General features: G+C 42.8%; 1 protein-coding gene across 5 annotated transcripts in view; it reads right to left on the reverse strand.

The window, feature by feature from the left end:
* TDRD5 (tudor domain containing 5) overlaps positions 1–12021 on the reverse strand; it is a 28399-nt gene extending 16378 nt beyond the window's left edge. For 2 of the 5 annotated variants that reach the window (XM_081012086.1, XM_081012090.1), the window contains exons 1-7: positions 11446–12020; positions 8734–8972; positions 7354–7776; positions 4692–4891; positions 1692–1775; positions 946–1002; positions 167–320 (exon numbers count right to left, since the gene is read on the reverse strand). In XM_081012086.1, coding sequence (XP_080868212.1) covers positions 167–320; positions 946–1002; positions 1692–1775; positions 4692–4891; positions 7354–7776; positions 8734–8965 — 1150 coding nt within the window. In that variant the 5' untranslated portion in view covers positions 8966–8972; positions 11446–12020. Of the gene's footprint in view, positions 1–166; positions 321–945; positions 1003–1691; positions 1776–4691; positions 4892–7353; positions 7777–8733; positions 8973–11445 lie in introns of all 5 variants that reach the window. The other 3 variants (XM_081012089.1, XM_081012087.1, XM_081012088.1) reach the window with 3 other exon arrangements.
* Between the last annotated feature and the right edge of the window lie 789 nt (positions 12022–12810).

A 12810-nucleotide genomic window follows, 5' to 3' on the forward strand; every position in this document is an offset into this window, starting at 1 on the left:
AAAACAATAGGAGCCTATCAACACACCTTTGGTATGAAATATAGTCTATTGCAACCCAAATGCAAACTTGCTTTATCAAATGGCATGGGTTAAGAAGTTTGTTTTTTTGTGCCCAATCCAACCTGCCACCTTGGAAGTATCAGCAAGTGCAGTGTTCCCCACTTACCATCTCTTAAGCACTGTGACTCAATGTCAAAGATGCGCCAGTCTTGCTCCCCTTCTTTGCATTCAATATGGAGAACATCACTAAGGGCACCAACCAGTTCCATCAGGTTTAAGAAACCTAGTTTCTTTACTGCCAGTATTTCTTTAAAATGTCGCTAGATATAAAGAAAATCTGATTAATCAATGCAAAAAGGACGTCCTGCAATATTCTTCCTTTGGACTTGCAATAGCCATACTAACAAGCAATAAAAAATAGGTACTTTTTGGAAGCTAAAATGCTCTCCAAAACATTTAGTTCAAGTGCTGGTCAAGAAGGAAATGAGCAGCGAGTGGGGTGGACAAAAGGGAAAATATTGAATTTGAACTTTTCATAGGAAATCTCTTTGAATCTGGTCCATAAAAACTGGAAAGTATCTCCATTTTCACCCAGAGAATATAACCCAGTAAAATTTCTTGTCTGTTTTGTTCACTTTTGGTCTACGCTGAACAATATTTCCCACCAAATAAGGGACGGTTGACAGCTATGCCCACCCCCCGCTTCCCTTCTTCCTAAAGACCAAAGGCTATATAATATTAAGTCAAGGGGTGTAGATTGTGCACTAATGTGCTGAACCATGGTTTAGAAGAGTGTGCATGAGCTGGAACGAGCCCAAGCAAACTGTGGTCTAGAATGCTGAGCTATTGGCTGTCTCTCTGACTCAGGCGCCAATATTTGTTTCAGTAGAAACATACACAGAAAAGGACAAAAGCAAAAGCCACTTCCGAAAGGAGGAAACTTACCTCAAATTCACCAGGTAACTTAGAAACAAGCAATCCTTCGGGGTGCTGCGCTACAATCTAAATTACAAACAACATAAAGTCAACAATTAGTTGTCATGCAGTCTAAACAGCCGATAAGAATGTTGCGCATGAAACAAAGATTTACAACAATACCCCCCAACTAGCCACTTGTCTTGCATCTAAGAAAACATTTGCAAAATAAAAATATACAGGCACAAAAGTTTATTTTCTATACACAGCTACATGCAATACAATTTCCCAATTTTTTTCTTTAAAGCACCCAGGACTCAGCTAGACTGGTTAAAAAAATGTGATTTATGTGTTGTATGTGTGATATAACATTGTGCCATCAGATGGCAATGCGGAGTCCTATTTTTCTCCACCTGTTTTCCGTTTAAATTTACAATGCTTTACACTGAAACGCTTCTTTGATGTGTCTAGATCCAGCCCAGGTTTTCTGGAATATAAGAGGTCAAGGAGAGGGGCACACAGGCTGGGTTTTAAGATTATTAATTCAGACATTCTTCCTCAGTTTTCAATCCTGATTTGCAGAGTAAGCACAAGATAGTCTGCCAGCTCAGACAAATGGTCAAATCATCATATGCCTCACACCAGGAAAGAAGGTGGGAAGCATGGCAGGGAATGTTTGCCTAAGGCTCCGGAAAGGCTCCTTTGCATAGTTTTAATTAATGACATGCCTTTAAAAAAAACAATCAACCTAAGTTCCTTAAATTATGAACACTTACAGTTTTTATTTTTTCCTTAAGTTCGGAGCCAATTGTCCCTCCAGGTCCTTTCTGGGAAAGTGCTATCTGCATCTCCTTCTCTAGCTTTGAGAAACAGATTCCACAGATATGAAGAAAGTGAGAGGAAAAGCCAGTGAATACAAATTGGCATCCATTCATATAAATGTGGCATTTACATTGGAAACTTCACACTGAAAGTTTTGAACACCACGCAACAATCACTTCAGATATATTAATGGTAGATTACATATCAAGATCACATGATAGGATTGGTACAAATATTGTAAATAAGTTCCATTTTTTTAAAGCAGCGGGTTGAGTCTTTACATTTCCCCGCCTTTGGTGCCCTCTTCTTCCTGCTCACTCTCACACAGCCTGACCTCCCACCTACATCTAAAATATGCATAATATTGTATAATTATATAGCAGGAATGACATCATTGGACAAAATAGTTTCCAATACCCGAAAGTTAGAGGAACCTGCTTTTAACAACAGCTTCTGTTTAGTGATAACCCTGTCCTCCTCTGCAGGAGCCAAAGGGGGGAAAAAAGGTATGCGCCCAATTCAAGGTGCTCACATTAGTGTTTAAAGCCCTAAACAATTCAGTCCCGATACCTGAAAGACCACCTCCTTCCCTACAGAATCTCAGGTACTAAGATTGGCAGAGGGGTCACTCTTAGTTGCTCCATCGCCCTCAGAAGCGAGCGAGGGAGAAGGTGGTTCAGCAGAGGGCATTCTCCATGGCAGCCAGAGCTGTGAAATTTCCTCCCCACAGATGTGCATCTAGCACCATCATTATACGGCTTCTAGGGAACGCTGAAGATGCACCGCTTTACCCTGGGCTTTCCAAAGTTGAGATGTAGATTTTTAGGATCCACATTATTTCTGTGGTTTTAAGTTCTTTTTACCTGTTTGTAAAATTGTGTTGCAATGATGCAACCAGGCTTGGGACCTTAGGGTAAAGGGCAGGTAATAAGGTGCCCTCAACCACCAAACCACTGCATCTTGCCCAGTGTAAGTGTAGTCCATGCTGCTGCTGCTACTTTTTTAATTCACTGGACACAAGCTTACATTTTTAGTGGTACAGTGGTACCTTGGGTTACAGACGCTTCAGGTTACAGACTCCGCTAACCCAGAAATAGTACCTCGGGTTAAGAACTTTGCTTCAGGATAAGAACAGAAATCGTGCTCCGGCGGCGCGGCAGCAGCGGGAGGCCCCATTAGCTAAAGTGGTGCTTCAGGTTAAGAACAGTTTCAGGTTAAGAACGGACTTCTGGAACGAATTAAGTACTTAACCCGAGGTACTACTGTATAGGGTAAGGTGGACAGGACTGCAGCAATAACTGCCGACTGAACTCCCATCCATTGACTGAGTCAGGCAAGAAGTCTTCTGCCTTGTTTTTTCAAAGACCTCTGCAGTTTGCAGTACTTTTTCACTGATAGAAATGCAAGATAACAATTCCAAGCCTGCTTCCATAAGGCAGCTGCTAGAGCTAATAACTGCAGTGAGCTAAATATGGAAGAGCAATCAACTCTCCACACTATCAGGGGCACTGTGTGTTTCTAGTGTCTACATCCTTATCTGTTCTGCCCACACAGAGCATGTAGCACAGCAGCTGTGGTTTGGGAGTGTCTAATTTGTCTGAGCAGCAAAAAGAAATAAAAATAAAAGTCTAAGTGATCCTTCAAAAAAAAAAATATTAATTAACACTAAGAGCATTCACTGAGACTTGATTGGCCATTGTACTCTTCAGTAAATGCCAAAATGACAAGCAATTTAACATTTGTGTGGAAACGTAAGTGTTTAAATTGAAGGTGGGGGACAAAAGCATTGTTACAATAGTGGTGACAAGAAAGGCAGCAGGGTTCATTTTTAAAAATTGTATAGCTACAGCTTTAGAACATTTGTTCATTAAAAAGATCTATTTTAGTAATATTAATATTTTAATATAAATGCCTACACAAAGCTCTTCAGTGCTAATTAAAAGCTGGTTAACAAAAAAAGGTCTGGATGAAAAGCGAAGGGATTTTGAATGGCACTACTGTAATCTTACGAAAGTCACTACATGCATCAAAAACCCTTTTTAAAAAATAAGCTGAACAGAAGCATCAAGGCTGTCTACACCTACAAAAACTGCACTGTTTTTCTGATCTTCCTCTGCAGTCTGAAAAATAAGGAAAAACCACAGGACCGCGTAACAAGTGTGCCCAGTAAAGAGTGAGTGAAAAAGGCACGGCATTCCCACACCAAGTGTCTAGTGTGGAAGCACCCAGATCAACAAATTTTCTATGCACTCAGTGAGCGTTCCTTGGGAAAACTCCTCTTTTCTCCTATTTACATTTTCCTTGCTGTGACAGTCATTTTGATTAACTGTTTGCATTTGCTGCAGAAGCATATTATGCTGTTATGCTGGGAGGTAACCGTGAGAAAAGGAGCTGAGCTTCTCTATTTCAGCAAGTACAGTAGCAATTCCAACTGATGGCGGGGGGGAGGCATGCCTGCACTATTCTGTGGTCTTCATTTTTTCTCTTTTAGATATGGCAGCTATTTTGTGTCATGACACACCCCACAGATGCCTAGTGATGTGAGGTGATGCTAGAAAATTCTCTGGAGAATATTCTCCACAAACTGTAAATTCTGTGTCATCTACACAGCTGCTTTAAATGTACACACCTCATTAATCGAGATTATTCTCGAGAATTTAACATCACTAATTATGTCAAGTGCCCATGGCAGCCATTTTATGACTGGCAGATTCCAAATATGCCCACTGGCCCAACCAAGAAGGCTGGCGACCTCTGTCCTCACCCAGCTTAAAGAAGATCTTTTCTCATCTTTAAGAACTTAGGTTTAAAATCCTTCTACATGGACGATGTGTACTAATTAAGACACCAAACAATATGAAATGTGTCCATACGGATTCTCATTTTCTCATAATAACTAATTAAATATTCCCTTAGTTTAGTCACCTTTGGAGTGCAATGTTTCTATTACTTACTTGTTTCATCCTCTCATCAGTTCTCACTAATGGGGTTTCCACTGGTTTCAACTCTACTACTAAAGCATCAGATTCTTGGCTTGGAGATGGATTTTGATTATCCATAGGTAGGGCAGGGGTTGAAGATTTCTTCACTGCAGGTGCTGGCAGAGTAGTAGGCAAAGTCTGCTTTGTCTTATGTGATGGAATCACAGCTTTGCCTTAATAAAGCCAAGAAAGGGTTTACAGACATGATTTCAGGTGACAGTATTCTGTTTCCCTAGGTAGGCAATGCTGGAAGGCTCACACTCATTTCCAAGAACACCTCCAAGAGCAGTGGAATCTCAATATAAGCCAACAGCACAGCACAAAACCCTTTACTGTATTGTTTTATTTATCACTTGCATGTTTGAGCAGATACAAGATGACTCACTCATCAGCTCAAGTGCACAAGGCTTAGGATCACCATTTTGCTTAACTGACAAAGCAGAAAGGAAGAATGAGCTTAATGCAGAGCCTTCATGAATACTTACAGTCATGGGGGGAGGGGAGAAAGTACACCCTCTTTGAATTCTGTGGTTGTACATGAGGACATAATAACAGTCATCTGTTCCTTAGCAGGTCTTAAAATGAGGTAAATACAACCTCAGGTGAACAACCTCAGATGTCATATTACAACATGCCGTGATTTATGTAACAAAAATAAAGCCAAAATGGGGAAGCTATTTGTGAAAAACTTACTGCTTCCATAGGAATTAAGGGGCTAAGTAGAAGACAGTTGCTGCTAATCAAATGTGCTTGCTTAATTGATCATCAGCAAGTGTACTCACCTCTACAAAAGCCGAAGTTTTATCAGTTTGCTGCTCTAGATAACACAATGCCGAGGAGGAAAGACATCAGCAATGCTCCTAGAGAAGCAATAATTGCTGCCCATGAAACTGGGAAGGGTTATAAAGCCATATCCAACCAATTTTAATTCCATCATTCCACAGTGAGAAAGATTATTCAAAAGTGGAAAACATTCAAGATTGCAAGTAACTCAAGAGTTACATCTCAGAGTCTACAGGCCTTGGCATGTTAAATGTTAAAGTTCATAACAGTACAATCAGAAAAAGAACAAGTATGCTTTGTTTGGAAGGGTTGCCAGGGGAAAGCCTCTTCTCTATAAAAAGAATATGGCAGGACGGCTTAGGTTTGCAAAGTTGCACCTGAACAAAGCACAAAGCTCTGGAACAATGTCCCTTGGGCAGACGGTACCAAAGTGGAGATTTCTGGCCATAATGCACAGCGCCACATTTGGCGAAAACCAAACACAGCATATTAGCACAAACACCTCATATCAGTTGTCAAGCACAGAGGTGGAGGGTTGATGATTTTAGCTTGTTTGCAACCACAGGACCTGGGAACCCTGCAATCATTGAGTCACCATGAACTTCTCTGTATATCAAAGTATTCTAGAGTCAAATGTGAGGCCATCTGCCTGACAGCTGAAGCTTGGCTGAAACTGGGTCATGCAACAGGACAAAGATCCCAAGCACACCCACAAATCTACAACAGAATGGCTGAAAAAGAATCAAGGTGTTGCAATGGCCTAGTCAAAGTCCAGACCTCAACCCAACTGAAATGCTTTAGTAAGCTGTGCATAAAGAGATGCCAGCAAACCTTAATGAACTGAAGCAATGTTGTAAAAAAGAGTGGGTCAAAATTCCTCCACAACGATGTGGGAAACTGATAAAGTCATACAGAAAACAATTACTTCAAGTTATTGCTGCTAAAAGTTGTTCTACAAGCTACTGAATCATAAGGCTTCTCCATTTTGGATTCATTTCTGTTAAATAAATCATGACACGTTGTGATATGTCATTTGTTGTTCATGTAAGGTTGTATTTACCTAATTTTAAGATCTGCTAAGGAACAGATGATTGTTACTAGGTCCTCATATGTAAAACCACAGAATTCAAATAGGGTGTACTCCCCCCCCCGGCGGTATTTCACCATGGTTTTCAGTTTCAAATGCTACTGAAAAATATTTGGCAATTTGGTCATAATTTTTCAGTAACAAAGCCAAGCTCTCTGAACCTCAGACCACAACCTTTTCCCAAGTTTACTCTATTTACTGGCACCTGTGACAAAAACAAATCAATTGTCTACCTATAGAAGTGAGCACATAATTTATTTGTAGATTCTTGTCCACAGCTGTGTGCAATCTGCAGTTGGGTGCAAAATTCTACATGAATAGTACACACTAAGATGAATTATTTTAATAGAAGTGCACCAACGTCTTTGCTTCACCCCACTACTCCCACTCTCATGCTTGGCTGCTGTCTGAGAAAGAGCAAGACAGAGCACATGCTCTCAGAAGGGAATTAACTCTACCCAGTACTACTCATTTTCCAGTAACAGATAGGTTTCTCAAAGTTCCTATATTTGTGATCCCACCTCTTCCAGCCATACCTCTTGAGAGGGGTGCTTATCTACACGTTGGGGCAGAAGGAGTTTGTATGTTTAATGTGGAGAGGAACCATAAGGCTGCAAGGTAGTATTGGGTAAAGCAAACACAAGTTGTAGAGTCATCTAGGGTCAGCTAGTTCAACCCCTTGCAATGCAGGAATCTCAACTAAATGAAGGTGCCAAATAAGAGCAGTTTTCCCCTAGAGCTGAATTTAAGCAAACATAAACTTACACTCTGGCAGCTTTTCTGGATTTTTCTTAATGGAGGGCTTTAGAGTCAACAAGGAGCCTGCCCTTGTCTGCACAACCGTGACGATATCTGAAGCTGCATTCAGCACTTCTAACATAGAGAAGAACCCAAAACGCATAAATTCAAACTTCCGTCCAAAGTGCCGACTAAAGGCTTTGTCAAAATCTGAAAGCAGGACAGGTGAAGATCTCAGCAGTTCCTTCAGTTCACTTTTTACCACAGCTGGCAGAGTAGGAGAAACCCGACCCCGCCGGGGCAGAGAAATTCGGGGGGGCTGAGGCAGGCCAGAGCAAGATCTGGCATTAAAAGAGAAATTTGGCTTTCCCCTGGAAAAATATGGCTTCGGTTTGCTTTTCTGTCTGGCAACCAAGCTTGCAATCAACTCAGTGGACTCATCTGGAATAGCTAAAAGACAGAAGCCCATATGGTTAAAGTTGCATGTTGACACAGAAAATTTCTCCTCTCCTCCCCCCCTCCCCTTTCTTCTTGCCATCCTCTTACAACAAAATGGTACTGCCAAAGAAATACAGCTAGTTATCATAATACACAATATTTGTAGATTTGCAAGCATAGGTGTTTTCCCAGCTGTTCAGACCAGAAGATCCTTCTTTCCCTAAGTTATTAGAGCTCCCTTACCTCTCTATTTAATCTCATGTACAACCCTCCATTTCTATATTTACTTCCCTGCTTACCACCATCAAGGCAACCCAACCACCCACCCACCCCAGCCTACAGTATTTGTGATTCATGTATGTGAAGGGAAACACCCACAACCATGAAATCTGTTGAAGATGTCGCATGGTGTGCTCTCTCCTGGAGTGCTGGCTCTTGTTAGGTAGACATTACACATCAAACATGACCAAAAAAATATGCTATATACATAGAATTGAAAGTACTTTGGATGTCTTGGGCTACGTTATGTCCAAATCTGTACCTTCTATTTGTTGTGGGAATAGCTTAATTCTGTTAACCCTGTGAGTGAAGTCTAAGTGCATTATACCCTGCAACATAAACACATTAAAAAAATACTCTTACACGCAGATTTCATCTTCTTAGGTTTAAAAACTGGTTCATATTTAAACCATGTTTGGGGAATGTGTCACCATGACACAATACTGCAGAAGAATTGCCTTTATTGTAAAACAAACCGCACTCTGCGGGAAAATGCAAGGTAATGCCCTTGACTGCTTTATGTTCAGAGGGACCTCAAAATCAAACTACAGGACATATTTACAATAGGCAGCTCTTTGGCCAAGTTCCATTCTTTCTTGAACCACCCAGCCTAAACTCCCTGTATGCCTGCCAAACATTATTCCCCATTTATTGGCATTCCCTGCTCTTGCCGACTAATCCAAAACCCACCTCTGAGGACAGTATTGCCATTTCCACTAGGGCAGATGCTAACAACATCTGGCATATCCATCACCAGCTCCATGACAGAACGGTAACCCAGGGCACGAAACGGAAGTGGTTCTCCTATCATAGACTTGTATTCTTTGTTTAACTCCATAGGGGTGAGGCCTTCCTTGACTGGTGTCAGCAGGGACCTCACTACTTTCTTCATCGAGTTCATCAGGCGTTCTTGATCGGACATGTTGACACTGGGGGAGGTGAGAAGGAAGTGTTAAAGGACAAAGAAATACTGCTCTTGGCGATAACCGGCTTAATAATCACCAGATAACGTTACTGTGAGATGGACAAGGGAGAACACAGTACAGGTACACAAACTGAAAAAGAGATACCTTGGAAACCCAGAGGGATCTGAAAAAACAGGTGCTCAGAAAGAGCTGCTGCTTTGTTTTTACAACGGTAACCTTTGCATGGTTTTTAGGAGGGAGTGGGGAATATCCTGATCAGTTCTTTTTTTAATGACAGTGTTGGGATTAGTACCCCACCACAGAGCCTCAGAAGCACACAACTATAACAAACCCTTACAGTTAAAGTCTGAGCAAACTGGGTACAAGGTTTATCTTTCATCTCATCTCTCTTTAACAGCACTGATAAACCCCATCATCCAAGCTCCCCCAAAAGCAATACTTGCAAGCATCAAGAGCACAGTTCAGTCAGTCATAAACACTTTAGAGCTCCTTCATGGACAACTGATAAATGTAATACCCACTACAACCTGCTGAATTTAGTAAGTGCTGAGATTCTGCTAGATTGCACCCATAAATGGATATAACAACTTTGAAGGTTCTGATCTAGGGGCATCAAGATTTAGGGACTATAAAAAGGACCAGCCCTACCACTAGGTAAAGTCAACCGCCTAAGGCAGCAGCCTCCTGGCTACTCCTCTTATGTCTCTTGGCCATTTCCCTTTGTGGGAGGACAGAGCTGTGCAACTACACAACCTGTTCTAGCTACCCTCAACTATTATGTTGCCTTTGGTGCAGTGGAGGATGCTATCCTGCTGCCAGTGTTGAAGTCAAGTGCCACCCATTTAGTTTCTGTAGATAGAATGAGGCAGGGGTTGCCATCTGGCCCTAGCAAAACATCTTGGATCAGCCTTGGCTTGGTGCAATTTTAAGTTTTCACTATCCCATGGGGGAGTTTGGGAGCAGAGGGAAACAACGATTGAATATAAACCTGGAAAGTTATCTTCTGTTAACTTTCATAAGCCCAATAAACCCTTTCCTGGGACGGGACGATATGGGATTGAGGGGGCAAGTCCCATCTCTTGCGGGGGTGCAATTAGTGCCAGCACCGTCCATTAAGAGTTTGGGTGTAATCTTCGATACCTCCCTCTCCATGGAGGCGCAGATTGCAGCTATAACAAAGGCAGCATTTTTTCATCTCCGCGAAGCTAAGCAGTTGGCTCCTTACCTCTCTCGCCCTGACCTAGCCACTGTGATCCACGCGACGGTCACCTCCAGACTGGATTATTGTAACTCGCTCTACGTGGGGCTGCCTTGAGACTGACCCAGAAACTCCAGCGGGTGCAGAATGCCGCAGCGAGACTCCTTACGGGGTCTTTGCTGCGAGATCACATTCACCCGGTGCTCTACCAGCTGCACTGGCTCCCGGTGGAGTACAGGATCAGGTTTAAGGCGCTGGTTTTAACCTTTAAAGCCCTATATGGCCTAGGACCCTCGTACCTACGGGACCGCCTCTCCTGGTATGCCCCACAGAGGAACTTACGGTCTTCAAATAAAAACATCTTGAAGGTTCCAGGCCACAGAGAAGTTAGGCTGGCCTCAACTAGAGTCAGGGCTTTTTCGGCTGCGGCTCCAACCTGGTGGAACGCTCTGTCACAAGAGACTAGGGCCCTGCAGGACTTGACATCTTTCCGCAGGGCCGGCAAGACAGAGCTGTTCCACCAGGCCTTTGGCCAGGGCACAGCCTGACTCCCTCCTTTGGCAATCTTTACAAAACTTTAGTTTATGGTTGCCATCAATTTTGATTTTAATTAATTTTTATAATGTTTTTATAATGTTGCACTATTTTAGTGTTGTTAGCCGCCCTGAGCCCGGCTTCGGCTGGGGAGGGCGGGATATAAATAAAATTTATTATTATTATTATTATATTATTATTATTTCCCCCTTTTTTTACAGGAAGGGGATGAGCCATACACAAGAGTCCATCCCCAAAGTCGGTGCCACTGCTCCCACAAGCCACACCTGCCCTCTAACAAAAACATTGCAACCAAGCCTGTCACCTCAAATTAGACATACATGATTCTTGTAAGCTGTTTTATTTTATTTATTTATTTATTTTTAAAAGGTAAGAAGGTATGTTTGTTTACTTAGCAAGCAGGTATGAATACGCCATCTTAAAATCAAACCAGAAAAATCCTTTGCACAAAAGCACTTCTAATGCAACGACTCTAGACACCAAGGACAACACACCATAAAAAACCCGCATTATTCTATGCTATCCATGCAACCCTGTACCTTCCACGTGTTATTTGAGGGAGGGACATTCGTGTAAGAAATCTAGGCCGCCCAACCAAGCTTCCATCCCACCCTTTCCCAAGGGCTAAAACAAGTCAGAAACAAGAAATAGCCAAATCACGACCTTCCCTCCACCCCTGGGCTGGCCCTCTTTGGACCTGCACGCCCGCGACCCCCTCCTCACCACTTCCCTTCACGTGTAGGAGGAGGAGGAGGAAGCCCCTCGCCCGGACAGCAGGCTCGCGCCCTCGACCGACTGACACGAGACTGGGCGCGTTCAGACGCACGCGCCCCGCCCGAAGCCAAACTGCTCCGCCGCCCTCCGGCCCTCCCTCATTTTGAATCCCCTCCCTCTTAACGGCCGCCCGAATTTATATACGGGCCGTGTTTGTACCTCCACACGCGCAAACACGCAAGAATAGGCCCGCCCTCTCGCAGGCGCCGCTCTTTTGAAAGGCTTCTCAAGGAGCCAGACCTCAAGGCGGCGGCGGCGGCGGCGGCGGCCTTTTCTTCTTCCCTCCCTCTTTCCAACGTCTCCTCGCGCCTTTTTCAAATAATAATTAGAATAAAACGAGCAGACAAGCACAGCCCACCCCCCTAACAAACCACCGACACCAGAGCCGAGAGAGGAGGGCGGGAAAGGAGGGCCGCTCCCACCCCTGGGTGGCGGGCTCCGAGCGGGAATCGCCTCACGGGCGGCCGCTCCACGCGACGCCCTGGCCGGCCTGAGGAGAAAAGGGGGGGACTGGCCGGGGGGGGGATACCGGTCAGTGTGTTTGTGAACTGGGCTGGGGTCTTGAGTGAGGGGCATGACGCAATAATAATAATAATAATAATAATAATAATAATAATAATATGGGAAAGTTTGAAGCGGGTGAAGCACAGCAACTTTTGACAACGTGAGAACTGCAGCTATGCTGCAAAAGTAAACGAGTTCTCAGTATTCCATCGCGCCTGTGAAGCATTCTTTCCCTCAGATAATTCTGGACAATGTAGTTTGTTAAGGGTTGCTGGGAATTGTGTTGTTGTTTTTTTTAATGATATTTATTAAAGTTTCAAAGAATACAAAAACAAAAAATAAAAATACAAGAAAATACAAAATACAGAAAAAAGAATAAAGTTTTTAAGATGTAACAAAAAAGAAAAATAAAGAAAAACATACAAGATAAAAACAGTTAAAAAAACACGTTAACTTTCCATAGCATATCTTCCTTACACTTATTTCCCCGGACCTCCTCGTACCTCCCTTTTTTGTATTCCTGTTCAGTTTGTTAGTTCAGCAAATCCTTACCATTAAGCTTTTACCCATTTGTAAACCTTTTTTCGTATCTCTTAAAGCATTACAGCTGGAAACCACTTAGTTTCTTTCCAACATCCTTCTGAGATTCATTAATTTTGCAATATTTCTGTAAATAGTCTTTAAATTTCTTCCAATCTTCTTCCATCGACTCTTCTCCCTGGTCTCGGATTCTGCCAGTCATTTCTGCCAATTCCATGTAGTCCATCACCTTCATCTGCCATTCTTCCAAGGTGGGTAGATCTTGTGTCT

The sequence above is a fragment of the Podarcis pityusensis genome (genome assembly GCF_964106645.2).
Source record: "Podarcis pityusensis genome assembly, chromosome: 6".
In the NCBI taxonomy this organism is placed as follows: Eukaryota; Metazoa; Chordata; class Lepidosauria; order Squamata; family Lacertidae; genus Podarcis; species Podarcis pityusensis.